General features: G+C 43.5%; 1 protein-coding gene across 1 annotated transcript in view; it reads left to right on the top strand.

Annotated features, from left to right (window-relative positions):
- LOC141987705 (histone-arginine methyltransferase CARM1-like) overlaps nucleotides 1–15680 on the top strand; it is a 136335-nt gene that overhangs the window by 102768 nt on the left and 17887 nt on the right. The window contains exons 7-8 of the mRNA XM_074953304.1: nucleotides 7468–7558; nucleotides 14121–14202. Coding sequence (XP_074809405.1) covers nucleotides 7468–7558; nucleotides 14121–14202 — 173 coding nt within the window. The remainder of the gene's footprint in view (nucleotides 1–7467; nucleotides 7559–14120; nucleotides 14203–15680) is intronic.

Here is a 15680-nt window from a genome sequence, read left to right as displayed (position 1 = left end):
TCTCTCATGACACCAATGTGAAAAACAGGATGTTTTTAGTATATTAAACTAGTTAGGGGAATGTGGGCTGATAGGCTGAGCACAGGATTAGGAACTGGGAACTACTGAGTGTTAATCCTGGTTCTGCCACTGACTTGGTCTGTGGCCTTACAAACGTCACTTAGGCTGATGTTTTCAAAAGTGTCCATTAATTTTAATGCCTCTGATTTTGGGTACCTATCTACAAACTCTTAGGGTATGTCTAGACTGCAATGTAAGCTCAGGGTTAGTGGATTTGACCCCACAGACCTTAGGCTTGCAAGCCCAAGGCTTGAGTGTTGACGCTCATTAGTGACCCTAAGTTTACAGTTTCTGGACCCAGGCTCCAAACCATGTCCCGGGGTTCCTAGCACCCTCCCCAGCACTCTAGCCCTCAGTTGATGGTACAGTGTGGGAAAACTTGACTATCCACCCTACACATTACAGGAAGTTGTTGCAGCCTGCTAAGTTCCCAACATAACCTGCTGTACTATCTTTTGGGTTTGCACACTCCCAGCAACTGGAGCCAGCAACATGGAGGAGTCACATTTGAAGTACTCCTCTTGCTTGTGCTTTCACTCATGTTTCAGCAAACGGACAGAGCATCCATGAGATGCTGATGGACATTCCGACATCGTTTTCTGACCTACAGAAGGCACCTGACAGGAGGACGAGGAGGATATGCACATGGAAACATGGAAGACTCAAACTGGCTGGTGCTGCTTGCGACTCTCAGTATAGCCGCTGATACCCCATATATAGACAGGTACTTCTGGAGCAGGGCCACAAGCACAGATTGGTGGGACCACATTGTGATGAAGACCTCAGGTGACCATCGGTGTGCCCAAAACTTTTGCATGAAGAAAGCTACATTTCTGGAGCTTTGTGAGCAGCTTGCCCTGGCCCTCCAGTGTCAGGAAACACAAATGAGGATGTCCACATTGGTCTAGAACAGGGGTGGCCAACCTGTGGCTCCAGAGCCACATGCGGCCCTTCAGAAGTTAATATGTGGCTCCTTGTATCGTCACCGACTCCGGGGCTGGAGCTACAGGTGCCAACTTTCCAATGTGCCGGGGGGGTGCTCATTGCTCAACCCCTGGCTCTGCCACAGGCCCTGCCCCCACTCCGCCCCTTCCTGCCCCCTCTCCAAGCCTGTCGTGCCCTCACTCCTCCCCCTCCCCCCCCCCGAGCCTCTTGCATGCCACGAAACAGTGGATCAGGAGGTGTGGGGAGAGAGGGGGAGGCGCTGATTGGCAGGGCTGCCAATGGGCAGAAGGCGCTGGGAGCGTGAGGGGGTGGAAAAGAGCTGATGATGGGCTGCTGACATATTACTGTGGGTCTTTGGCAATGTATGCTGGTAAATTCTGGCTCCTTCTCAGGCTCGGGTTGGCCACCCCTGATCTAGAAGCAGGTTGTTATAGCCGTCTGTAAGCTGATTTCCGCGTACTGCTACAGGTTTCTTGCTAACCAATTTGGCATTGGAAAGTCAACTGTAGGTAAGATGGTGGCGGAAGTTTCTGAGGCAGTCAGGCATGTGATTTACCCAAAAGTGGTGGGTATAAAACAATATTCCTGAAGTAATTGCTGGCTTTCCAGAATGGGATTTTCAGACTGGAGTAGGGCCATTGATGGGACTCATGCACACAGTTTGCCCTCCTCAAGAAGCACATGAGTATGTAAACCACAAAGTGTACTACTCCATTGTCATGCAGGCCTCTGTGGACCACAGAGGCCAGCTTATGGACACCAACATGGGCTGCACTGGAAACGTTCATCACGCTAGGTTTTTCTGACACCTGGGAGTCTACATTCATGCATAGACTGGGACACTCTTGCTACCAAACGGCATTGTCATAAATAGAGTTACTGTCCTCACTGTTATTCTGGGGGACCCTCTGCACCCCTTTTTGCATTGGCTTATGAAACCATATTTTGATCTCAGAGGCCCTGGCAAAAGAAGGTTTATTTATGCTCTAAGCAGCTGCAGAATGGTGATTGAATGTGTGTTTGGCAATTGAAATGCTGCTGGTGCTGTTTGCAGACCTGTTTGGATTCCAGTGTCATCAGTCCTGTCTGCATCACTGTGGTTTGCAGTGCTTTTCACAGCCTTTTTGAAGCCAAAGGTGAGCCATTTGCCTCTGAATAGAGCTATGACAGTAATGGATTGGAAAGCGCACCTATCCCATCTAGGGCAGGATGTGCCCAGGGAACACAAATCAGAGATGCTCTATGCTCCCACATTATGGATTTCCATGGGAGAGTAGTGTGTTTTTATAAATGTGCTTGTACAATGGTTACGGTAAATGAGGTACAGCCACATCATGTAACAAAATGGGACTGTGGGAGCAGGGATTGATTGCCATGGATTGTACTTGTGAATGACATACCCACTTTCCCCATTTCATAAGCAGTTATGTGGCAAGAACTGTAGATACACAGTATGGCTTGATGTAGATAGATGTTTTGAGAAATAGCATTTGGGTATAACTTACCAGTTGTCCTTTATCATGTGTTTATCTTTATTATGTGAAATACACCTTATATGATGTGATGCAGTAATGGTAATGAAATGTCTTAATAAAAGAAAAGCCTTTACTTTTGAACATGAATGAGAAAAAAAGAAAACAGTGCCAGGCAGGCCAGCTGTCATTCACACACCAAAACACCAGTAATAAACCAACGCCAAAACCATTAATAAAACACAGTGCATAAAGCACACATTAAACAGTAAAACATTGCTAACAAATAACCCCCCCGCCGCTGTTGTGTGTCCCCTGGCACCCTGTTCTCTTTTCCCTTCCTTCCACATTTAGCACGCGCTTGGTGCTGCTGCAAAGGGTGGAGGCGTTTACAGGGGTGGGCGTCTGCACAGGTGTGGAAGCCTGCAGGGGGTAGGGAGCCTGCTTGGGGATGTAGGACTGCATGTAGTAGATTTGCTCTGTTCAGCTTCTTTTAAGTCCAGTTACATGGAACCCTGCATCCAGCGATGGAATTGTTCAAAGTGTTCCTGGTCTACAGCATGGGGTTCCATGGAGGGGACCCAGGACATGGTGTGGGTGCAGCAGGACCCTGTACTCTGGCAGCCCCAAGCATAAGCAACCTCTCAAACAGGTCTTTCTGCTGGGCTCTGTCATCGCCCTCAGCCCATGTTCCTGCTACAGAAACTGTGTTGCAAGCCTCTCCTTGTGCGCTGAAATACTGTCCTTTGGCTCGGCAGCCTGCCTGTGCCTTTCTGCTTACTCTGGTACTGCACCCGCTTGTTGGCAGTGTCCAGAATGTCCATTTTAAGTTCATCACGGAAACACTTCTGTTTGGACTGGTGTGTTTCAGTTCTACATCCCAAGGACCTGCTGCAGTGGGCCCATATTGCTGAGGTGGAAGGACCAGCAGAGGTTGAAGGGCCAAAAAGCAGACATCAAACAGTGCACTGTTGTTTCAGTGCTTCACAACAGGTTCAGTAGGCAAAAGTGCCTTGTGGAATCTCCAAGGCCAAAAAATGATACTTTGAAAAAGTATCCCAGAAGCTCAGTGGACACAATTCAGTTAATCACAGTGAAAAGACTGCGCAAACAATGGTGAGTTATTATTTATAATTGTTTTCTGTTTAAAAATGGCAGACCTGTTTGGCCCTTGGGATGGGGTGGAGGAGTATGCCATAATGCCACAGAGATTTTTCAGACTTATGGCGACGGAGCTGCACAACTATGAGTGAAGTGGGCTGGCGACTTACAGAAGAGGGCCGGGACAATATGCTCTTCACTGAAATTTGACTACCTGTCTAGAGTTTCTCTTATAGGAAAAGTTTGCGGCTGTCAGTGCCCAGGACTAGATCAGAATTTCTGAGTGAATTAACAGGAAACTGCATTCGCATCCAAACGAATTACTGCCTCCCCATGACTCCTGATGCAAGCTGCTCTGAGCACATCTACCCTCGACTACATGCAAATGCACAGGAACTCTCTCAGAACTAAACAGCCAACCCCCTCCCCTCAGCACACTTCTGGACCACATAAAAACCCTGGCCACCCAACCGTTTCTCTTTTACAGGGGGCTCTTAACGCTGTGCGGTGCCCTGATTTGTATGGCATGGCATTCTGAAAGAGAAGGCAATATAAAGTCCTTTACTTGTAACTCCCCAGCACATCTCTGTAAGAATGCACAAGTTTCCAGTAAAAAGTTAATTTCAAATGCTTGTTTCGCTGTTGGTTGCACTTCTCAGCCTCCCTTTTGAATTCCACCTGGTGGTTTGGGGGGCGAGGGGGAGATGCCAATGTACTGCCATGCAGTCCGCCATTAACAGATATGTGCTGCTGCCCGCCGCTTGTAATAAATTTTTCATTGGGTCATAAACCAGAAATCCTTCCAACCCCTATATTAATAACAACAAACATGGTGCTAGAAACTTACCAGGTTGAGGGGTTCCTTCTGCCCCTTGTGTTTCTGCTGCTAGCTCCGCAGCTGGTTCTTTCTCTAGGGGGACATCAGAAAGCTCCTCCGAGTAGGGACCCAAATGTGCTGCCGCTACGCAGGCAGCAAAGCCTCCTTGGGGACCAGTTTGAGCACAAGAGTCACTTTGTCAGCCTCATCTGGCACTTGCTGGCTCCCCTCCAGTCCTAGAGTGGATGTAGGGATGAGAAGGTCACTGGCCTGGCTGACCAGGCTGCTGTGAAGCGCTGGTGGCTCAGTGCTCAGCACAGTATCCAGCACCCGGTCACACTCTTTCAAAAAGGGGTAGGATGACGGCGAATTACCATCGTTCTTGTGCTGCTTAATCTGCTCCCTGCACTGGTCCAGTGAATCCCCAATGCTGCAAACTTCTTTCATATTTCCTGGTATGTGTCGTCATTCCTGGAACTCTTGCTAAAGTCACTGTTTGCTTGCCTCGCACCAGAGATTAACCAAAATCTGGCTGCGCTTCCTTGACCAGCTAGCAACATGATTGGCAAAGGACTTCTTCATGTCGGTGGCCATCACAAATGACGGAGAAGATTCACTATGCTTGCAGCTCAGCAGACAGAAAAAAATGGAAGTATTAAATGTGGAGCCGCTGTACTTGAACCAAGGGGTGGCTTCCCTTTCCTGTGTGTTGATTAAGAAGACCGTCCTACGGGATTGTGAGAGAAGTTTTCAGACTCTCAGGACCAGAGTCTGGGGGGCCCGGGCCTGATCTGCATCGATACTGCAATAGATGGAGTTTGGACCAAGTCAGACCCTCCACACTGCAGGGTCCTGGGCCCAGCCCTGGGCCCAGCCCTGAGTCAGACAGAATTGTGTACAGCAGGAAGGGGCTTTCATTAGAATTTAGACATATGGTAGAGCAGTGGTTCCCAAACTTTTCGGCATCACGCCCCCCTTTTAATTTTCGAGAAACCCTCATGCCCCCCACCTCTCCTTTACCATCATCCAACCCCCTCTGATCCTTGCCCCTAACACCTCCCCCAGGACCCCACTCCCTATCCAACCCCCCGCTCCCTGTCTCCTGACTGCTCCCCCGGGACCTCCTGCCCCTTAGCCAACTCTCCCTCCGCCTGCTCCCCACCTCCTCACCAGGCTGCTCAGAGCGGCAGGACTGGCTTGTTGGAAATCCTGGGAGGTGGGCGGGTGCAAGCTGGGCTGCCCGCACAGCAGCGTCACTGCGGGGGAGGGTGGACAAGACGGGAGGGGCCGGGGTCTAGCCTCCCCGGCCAGGAGCTCAAGGGCCGAGCAGCCTCGCGCCCCCCTTGGAATTTCTTCACGCCACTCCCCCCCCCCCCCCGAGTTTGGGAACCAATGCGATAGAGCCTGATATTTTAGAAGTGTTGGTGACTGGCAGGTACTATTATCTTCAGTCAGAGTTGTGGGTGCTTAGCACTTCTGAAAATTGGGCCCTTTGAAATGGAAGTTGGTCACTTAAAAACTAAAGGAATCAAAAATTAATGGACATTTGAGCACGCAGACCTTAATTTATCTGTATCTGTTTCCCCATCTGTATAATGTAAATGAGACTTATTTATATCTACCTCACACATGAATGGTAGTTAGAATTAGCTATTATTTGCTGTGTTGTTGTAGCTGTGTGTATTAAAGAGACCAGATGGGTGAAATAATATCTTTTATTGATGAGACAAGCTTTCAAGCTGCATCGATCTCCGATTTGAAGAGCTCTGTGCAACTCTAAAGCTTGTCTCTTTCACCAACAGAAGTTGGTCCAATAAAAGATATTACCTCACCCATCTTGTTTCTCCAGAATTAATCATTGTTTATAGAGCACATTGAAAATGTAAAATGCTGTATAAGTGCCAAGTGTGTAGTAGCAGAAGCTGAAGCAGCATGGTCTCATGAGCAATTTTAAAAACCTTTAATCCCCATCCCAGGTTTTACTCTGCAGAAGTATTAGTATTCTCTAAGCAGCAGGTCTTAAAAGAAACGTGTATTTACTGAGTGGATGTGTGATTCTTTTTGTGGTCATAAGTTCTGTGGTCTCTTGCTACATGTTGTTGTATTTGCAAAAAGAAAGCCATTTGTTCTTTCATTTGTGCACCACAATTTGCACCAGTTAAAACAGATGTTTGAAGAAACATGTTCCAGTCCAAAAACGACTGCTCTATGGCCCCTGCTCCCCATTGATGCACAAACAACAGTGTGCAAAATATTTCTTTAATATTATTTTTGAAGTCTTATCAAGCAGCCTAATCCACTGCCCTCTGAAATCAGTAGAAGAATTCCCATTGACTTCAGTGGCCATTGGATTCAGTGCCTAATTGATATAGAAGTCAGGACACTTGGATCCTTTTCCCGGCTCTGTCAATAACTTGTTGTGTGAGGTATGTAAACTTCTATATGCCTCAGTTTCACCATCTGTAAAATTGATATAATACTTCTCTTTACATGTTTGAGCTTTATTTTATTAATACTTTGTAAAGCGTTCTTGAGATATCTGGATACAAGTTCCCATGTAATTATTATGTCAAGCTGCTAATGCTAGACCCCTTGAGGATTACGTAGTTGGTACTCTGCAGTTTGATTTATGATTGAGTCTGTTGACATATCTTCTGTGATAATATCTGTGGAAAGAGTTGTGTATATGGTCAGCTCTAAATAAGCATGTTTCTCCAATTGTGGAAATGGTGAAAAGGTGTTTTAGAGTAACATCTAACATTTTACATACTTTAAAGAAGAGAAAATGGTTTAAATGTCTAATATAGTGACATAAAACTTATAATGCTTTATCATTCTTGGCAGGCTTCTGAAATATCCTGACCCACGTCATAAGTGGATATTTTTGTTATTGATTGCTTTAACTTATAACTGCATTTCAATAAACTACATATTATTACCTGTAATGGGAATCAATGTTAGTCTGTTCAAGGTGCAAAGCAATTATTGCTTGCTGGTATTTTCTGTACATGTTTCCACAGGGCTAACCAGACATTTGAATTTTGCTACTATATATTATCTTTTGTTTACTAGGAATGATGTTTCCAACATTTAGTGACATTCATTTGGCTCCTTTTTCCGATGAGCAGCTCTACATGGAACACTACTCCAGAGCCAATTTTTGGTAATGATTGTTATGTTTTTTTAAAAAAATTTTGCTTGGAGACTCAGTAAAGGTTTTAAAATGAAACAAAGCACATGGCAGAAAATCCTTCTAATTTTCCATGCTCACTTCCTTTAACCTGATCCGCAGCTATGCTGTGTGAGCCTATCAGCTCTGGCTGTGTCAGAGCTAGGATGGGAAACCACGTCCACTGGGCTCTCAAGTGCTGCAGAAAAAGATGTTTATGAATCCATAGTTAGTAGGTGCATTTCTGTGTCAGTAATAAACCAATGCCCCAGGATGGTGCTTGAGGGGTGTTAAACAAATCAGACTCCTGACCATATACAGATGTCAAAGATCCAGTGGCGTTTTTCATAGAGACAAGGTATTGACTTCCATATCCTGGTCAAATTCTAAGTCAGTAATTACATTCTGTCTACCTAAATTCCTCCTGTAGCTTCAGCTAGAAACAACGGTCTTTACTTCTTGCCCTAAATTGTTGTTAATGTTCGGGTGCACTGTTAAACAGCTGCTGTGTTCTACATGAGAGGTGGCTCCATTTCAGCAATGGGCAAAGAAGTCTACCTGTTGCTCACATACCTATTGTGGTGGTAAATAGACTTGTTAACAAAGTTTTTGAATCCTTGGATAAAGACATGCTATGGAACTATGAAGATTAATAATTAGTAACCTCTTTTGGAGACCACAGATATATATTCCCCACTTACAACCATTCCTTAGGTTTGCGAAAGAGAAAGTGATAGGAGTTCTAAAGGTTAAGTCATTTGTTTTAAATCAATCAGTTTACTAATCACCTGGATTTAGGAATAAACTTTCCCTATGGATAGGTCATTACATAATTATCCATTAGGGGATTTCTTCCACCTTCCTCTGAAGTATCCCTTATGGAAAGGTGGTATACAGTTTAATAGGGATGAAACCAATAGGGTTGTATAGAAATTGCTCTGAAATCATGTAAAATTTAATAGAGACTTTTGGACCAGATCCTCTCCTGATGAGTCATCGCCCGCTGATTTACACCACCTGAGAATGTGGCCTTTATCCTTTCTTTAGGTTTGTCAGGCCATCCTGTAGAATTCCATAATAGGCATATAGTTCTTCTTTGAAACTCCATAGGATGGTTCAAAAAACCTATGGAGAGACTATTGTTCTCTATTTATATTATCTTGGTGTCTGTTAAAATTCTATAAGACATTTTTATAATGTACCATGTGGTAGTGGCCAGTGTCAGAGACAGGATAGTGGATTAGGTGGACCAGCTGTCTGATCTGGTATGGCAACTTTTATGCTTATATGAAAACTGTCCACCTGCTTTAGAGACAACAGTGTTGCTTGTCAGTGTTTCTCTTCAATGTAGCAGCCTAATTCTCCTTGTCCAAAACACTGTATTTTAGTTGAAAATGTAGGGCCAGACTCTGCCCTCAGTTACATTGGTTTAAATCTAGAAGTGCTACAGACTTGCATCAGTGTAACTCAGAGCAGGGTCTAGCTTGTAATTTTATATGTGAGAAAATTGTAACTGTTTTTATTTATCTAGAGTCTAGAAAAAATAGCAACAACTTCAGGTGTGCTTTTCATAGATTCCAAAGCGACCATTGTGACCATCCTGTATAACTCAGGCTACAGAACTCCACCAGAATAATTCCTTTCAAACTATAGCATCTCTTTTTTAAAAAAATCTTGTTTTAAAAATTATCAGTTTTGGAGACTCCACCCTGACCCTTGATAAATTGTTCCAGTAGTTAATTACCCTCATTGTTAGAAAAAGTTAGGCCTTATTTCCCATCTGAATTTTGTCTAGCTTCAGCTTCCAGCCACTGGATTTTGTTATGCCGTTGTCTACTAGACTGAAGAGACCATTATCAAATAATCGTTCCCCATGTAGGAATTTATAGACTGTGATCAAGTCAACCTTTATCTGTCTCTTTGCTAAGATAAGAGATTGAGCTCTTCAGTCTTTCACTAAAAGCATGTTTTCTAATCCTTTAATCATTTTCATTGCTCTTCTCTGACCCCTCTCCAATTTATCAACATCCTTCTTGAAAGGTGAGCAACAGCATTGGCCATAATATTCCAACAGCAGTCACACCAGTGCCAAATACAGAGTTAAAATAGCATCTCTCTTCCTACTCGAGATTCTATGGTTTATGCACTCATGGATTGCATTAGCTTTTTTTAGCTGCAGTATCGCATTGGGAACTTACATTCAGCTGATTATCCACTATAACCTCCAAATCTTTTTCAGGGTAACTGCTTCCCAAGATAGTCCCCTATCATGCAAGTATAGCCTAAATTTTTTGTTCCTAGATGTATATGTTTATATTTCGCTGTATTAAAATGCATCTTGTTTGCTTGGGCCCCAGATTGCTCTATATCGGTGACCTGTCCTCTTCAGTATTTATCACTCACCCAATTTTTGTGTCATCTGCAAACTTTATCAGTAATGATTTTATGTTTTCTTCCTAGTCATTGATAAAAATGTTAAATAGGATAGGACCCACTAGAAATATACCTGTTTGATGAAGAATTCCCCATTTACAGTTGAGACCTATTTATCAGCCAGGTTTTTGGTCCATGTAATGTGTGCCATGTTCATTTTGTGTCATTCTATTTTTTTATTCAAAAATTTCATGTGGTACCAAGTCAAATGTTTTAGAGAAGTTGAAGTATATTACATCAACACTGTTACCTTTATTACTCAAACTTATCTCATCAAAAAATGTTTTCAAACCCTATCTATCATTTCAGTTCCTCCCCACTTAATCTTTAGCTTCTGCTCTTTTTGATCTCAAGAATACAAAAAAAATTATAATAAACTACAGATTGGGTGGAATGGGGCCCAATATTTTGGTTTTTGTTCCATGTGCCAGCTTCCTTGGGAAGCCATAGTAGAAACTCAGGGATTGATGAATAGGGGTTGTTATTGCTTAGTGAGGGGAATAGATGCTGAATTAGCCGTCTGAAGCAGAAACGTATCTGCTTTTTCACAGGGCTCTGCAGAACAAGATGTTATTGGCAGTATCCAAGCATTTCACTTTAAGGTTGCTTGTGATGCTTCATCTCCATCATTAGGGAATGTAAGACCTCTGTTTGACAGCTTACAAGTGGGGAATACAAATGGTGTGATGTACACATAAATATTCTGTCTATATCTGTCTTTACATATACAGTATGTATACAGTATCTGTATTAATGGCAAAAAAATCTGCTTGTCCCTGCCATTAATTAATGCCACAAGCTCTTAACTGCTGATGCTCTGGTGACGTTATCTACATCCAGTTTCTTAACATAAATATCCAGACCTGCAAAATGACGTCTAGCTGTAATACATACATTGTGTCCTATAATATTGCACACTGATACAATTATTCAGGTGAATACTCAGAACCAGTCACTACAGGGTTGCTAAGAGAATGATAGAAGTGGAAGATCCTAATTGTTCAGGTCTGGAAGTCCTTCACAGATAACTGGATCTGGGAACTTAATTCACTTCCCCATCATGATCATTGTTGTTTGTTTATTTATTTATTATTTGTATTTCAGTAGTGCCAGGTCTGGATTAGAACCTCATTGTGCTGGAAGCTGTACAAACATAAACTAAGAGTCTCTGTCCCAAAGAGCTTACAGTCTTTGTAACAGGATCCTTTCCTCAATGTTTCAACAGCTCATTCCTTTTCTTGAACAAATCTTGAACAAATTTGCCATGTAAATGTTGGGCTAATAACACTCTTACATACTTTACATGATCTTACATGGATAATCCAATGCACCTGCAACATTGGAATTTTTCCAGCCCCGGTAGTTCCCAGAGCACAACTGTTCATATCCTAAGTTATCCTAAATCATGCAGCGGTCTTTCAGTGTGGATGGGTGTCCAGCGGGGATTGATCATGCAAGGTATCCAGCAACTCCTGGAGTGTCTGAGCACTTTGCAGGACCAGGTGTTTAAGTGGAAAGACCAACAAATTAACTTCACTTGAACCTTGAGCCAAAGTTGAAACCCAGGTCTCTAGAGGTGAAAGTGCAATGTTTTTACCACTGCTTCACTTATCCCCTGGTGTCTTCTCTTTGTACTAAGATATACTGATATATCCAGTACAGTCCTAGAGCTGGGCACAGGGTCCCCAGCAAATTTAGGCTGTGTATCTGCTCTTCTTTTTTAGTCATTTAAGTTGTGCCAGCTTGTGCTGTTTAGTGCTAGCCAGTGCCTGTATAAGCAGAAAATTCCATGCCTCCAAATTCCCTTTTCACTCAACTCCCTGGTTTGTTTTTTAGAAAATCTGCTTGCTGTATGTTTAATAATCCTTCCTATGTAGCTAATCGTGTCTGAAGAGGGTTTTGCTGCAGATCTTACACATTTTTTGTCCCATTTGCTGTAAGCAACAAAAGAGTAAATGAAATGGCTGGAACTGCAGTTTGAGTTGGCTCTTGTGAAAACATCAGGTCTGTGAAATGGTGCAAAAAACCTGATCACAGAATCCTGGTGCATGTCATATCCCTAGTTACTAGGAGTTTGCATAATTTGTTTATTAATGGAGGGAAAGAAGGATGAAATAGTTAACGCAAACACAGATTTATTACTGTCCAAAGCCAATAATGGCCACAATCCAGCGAGGCACTGGCAGGATTTGTTTTTTCACACTTAAAAGTTAGTTTACCCTGATGCTTGACAGATGCAAATTAACTTGTGTTGGGTCAAAGTCAAGGATGGCACATTTCTGGAAAGGGTGATTGTTTGCAACGTATCTTACAAGAGGAGATCACTCTTTCTGTTGTAAAAAGCCTTCTGAAGATAGGTACAAAGCATAAATATACTGCAGGTGGTTAAAACAGTCTGTTCTTTGCCTTTGGCATACTTTGTGACTGCCCCCAGCTTAAATGAGAGGCAGACTTTCTTCTCTAGTATCTCCAGATAATTCATTTCATTGAATGGACGTTCCATTGAATAATACTGCACAGACTTAACTTTAAGGAAGAGTGGGCCAGTGTTTAATACCAACCACTGAGATACACAGAAATTCTTATGCTCCCTCCATATGAATGGGGGAGGTTTCAATTGATTAACTGATCTTTCTGCCACAGTAGATAAGAGGTTCTCTAGTTGTGCATCAGTAATCATGCTGAAAAGGGGTAGAAGATCTCCTGTCACTGGTGGTATTAGATGATCTCTTCTGCTACGCTTACCATTAAGAAGAGAAGTACAGTACTCACTTTAAGCATCTTTCACTTGGAAATGGGACATAGGACACAGTTCACATTGTAGCAGATTAAATAATTAAGTTAATATTTTAAAGCAAAGTTAATACATCCAAAGGGGGCATTCTTAACCTGTTTTAAGCATTAAAATTGTGTTTTGAAAAAAATCCAGACAATATTTAAAATATTTGTATGATGTCTTTAAAATTAAAACAGGAATTTGAGGTTTTAAGCATTCTCCTAAGGTGTTTTCAGAGACTGCAGTAGACTTGAGACCTTGATTTTGCATCTGGATGATGATTTCATCATCAGAAATTTGCCTCGGTTGCAGACATCTTTTTGTTTATATTGCCAGAGAATTGCTGAATCTTCCTGGGCTTTAATGAGTGTCTCTAGCCTTTTTCAGTGCTCCATTGGATTGATAAGTGGGTCAAACCTCAGATTCTGGGTAGTTGTTGGAGGCAGATATTTTTGATTTCAAAGGAGTTTTACAGGGGGGCTGGATTTGCTGTCAGTGAGGGCTTGGCACAGTTGGATCAGCTGTGCATGTAACTTGTCTCTATTATTTAAAAAAAGTCCTATTCACTTAGGGTGAGATCCTCACACCCATTTCCCCCTTTATGCCTGGTAAAAGGGCCAGAGCCATGTGTAGGGGCCCTAAAAGCCTTTTATACAGCTAGGGGACAATTCCACTCAGCACAGGCACCGTGGAGACAGCCATAAGCTGTCTTCAGAGGATACCCTTGAAAGCTTAGGGGGCATGGTGAGGGCTGCAGGGGTGTGTCAGGGTGGAGCTGCACCATGCATTGCTGTAGGGTTTTTGGGCAGCACTGCAGCCAACAAGGCAGCCTAGGGAGGCTGCCATAACTTAGCATATGCCCTCGGGGCAGTTTTCAGTTGTTCCAGAAGCCTCTCCAGTTCCTAGAGCAGCCCAGGATTGGGAGGGCACAAAGGTAGCTTAAAGCCACCTTAGCTCCCACTCCCCTGGTCTGTGGATTCTGTGCCATGCCACTAAGAGGTGAAGTGTGGGAGCCCTTTCCTGATGCAGAGAGGTCTCTTGCGAGTTCAGCTGATGGCATCAGATTCCTCAGCCTGGAAGAATGCACAAGATGTCTAACCAGCAGTGGATTTCACTGATGCCAGGAAATAACCTGTAACGTGCATATGTGGTGTGGGGGGGAGGGGGGTGAAGAGTGGGGTGGGGACAGAGATGATTTGAGCTCTCCACAAATTCTAGGAGGGGGTTTAAGGGTTCAGCCACACTTCACAATCTGTTTGGAGACACAATTGTGCATGGATCCTCTGGGTGTGAGAGCCCCAAGAGACTTCTTCCATTAAATATTTTACTACACATTACTGTCTGTAGGTACCAGCAGTGTTTTTATGGGGTCAATCTATCCAGTCTCCGCAGTGCAGCAGTGGATGAGTACTTCCGACAACCTATCGTAGTAAGTATTTTCTCTCTCTCTCTCTTGCCTATCTCATCCCCTCCATAAAGTTTTGCAGTACCCTGTCTAGGAGAGCTCGAACCGTAGCTGTATAGTGTCATTTGGTTTGAGTACAGAACTTTGGTTTCCAGTGACCAGTTCTGTTAGAACCAGGAGCATCCCTGTCAGAGGTTAATTACTGTTTGTACTATACCTGGCTTCCTCTTTTGTCATGAATAACAGAAGTGCAGAGTTCTGTGCCCCTGTGGCAGCTACTTCATATGTAGTATGCCAAACTGTCATGATTGATCCTCATGGCATCCTGTCTCCTCCTTGCTTATCTACATTTACTGGTGTGAATGCCAACAGAGAGATTGTTCAGAGGCCATGTGTTACATGCCACCCTCTTGGAGGGAAAAAAGAGGAAAAACTCTGGAACAGAAAGTGCAATGAGTTTATACTTAGTTTTTCCTCAAGGGGAAAGGGGGCAATGCAACCTGCAGATCCTCTGGTTTCTAGGGCATCCCCCAGAAAAGCCCAGCTATCTTTGTGGCTTACCTGCCCCTATTCTCCCCCACACCCCTACGTCCTTGGCAGCACAGCTCCCTTATCCGTATTTCTGTCCCCTTCACCTGCGCTCTAATAGTAAATAAGGTCCTGGCATTGGCTGAGCTCCTGAGAAGACAACTTTTCAAAGCAAAGTTGCAATCCAGGGAACTCCAGGTGACACTCTGCAAAATCTCAGGCAGGTCATAGGACTAAATGCACTTGGTTTTGGCTTTGAAAATTAATACTTTTGAGCTCTCTTTAACCTAAACTGCTGTTCTGTTTCTCCAGGGATCACCACTTATGCCCACGTCAGTCTGTTATGTTGTCAGGACTTTGTACCCAGTTTGGGATATTATGTTTAAAAACCGTAACTTGAATATCAGTACAATAAATTCAAGTTACCTAGTCTATAGACCCAGAGCTTCCTCAGCTGCAGGCATAAGCTCAACATTAGCTGTTTGCCCCTTGTGTACCCTGCTAAAAGAGGAAACCTAGCTTGTCCCTCTACCTTTCAGTTTGATTGCTCTCAAACCATCGCCACCACTGCCCTACCTTTACAAGCTGCTGATGATATTTTAAACAAACCTGTGTGGGTTTTGTTACAGAATTAAAACTAGATTCCCAAAGCTCTTTAGTTTTTACAACTTTCTAGTCATTGGTTTCTTTGCTGCTTATCATTAAACCACTCAGGTCTTGCCATTTCTAGTTTGTTTTCCTGGGTTTTAGGGATATTGGTGCCTTTCCAAAAGCATTAAACCTGTAAATTCCATGGTTTCACAGTTCCGAACAGTCCCTTCCTTGTCCATTGCATGTAAATGGCTCTCTCTCCACCCAGTCCTCACGGGGTCACAATCCCTAAAAGAGGCATTGCAGCTTTCAGCTGGAATTTGCATTATACCTTTGTTTCTCCCTTCCCTCCTCTACCACACAGATTAAAACAAAATTAAAAA

This window comes from Natator depressus, chromosome 5 (genome assembly GCF_965152275.1).
Source record: "Natator depressus isolate rNatDep1 chromosome 5, rNatDep2.hap1, whole genome shotgun sequence".
Lineage (NCBI taxonomy): Eukaryota > Metazoa > Chordata > Testudines > Cheloniidae > Natator > Natator depressus.
The sequence above is the reverse complement of the archived record's forward strand: the minus strand, read 5'-3'. Positions and strand labels throughout refer to the sequence as shown.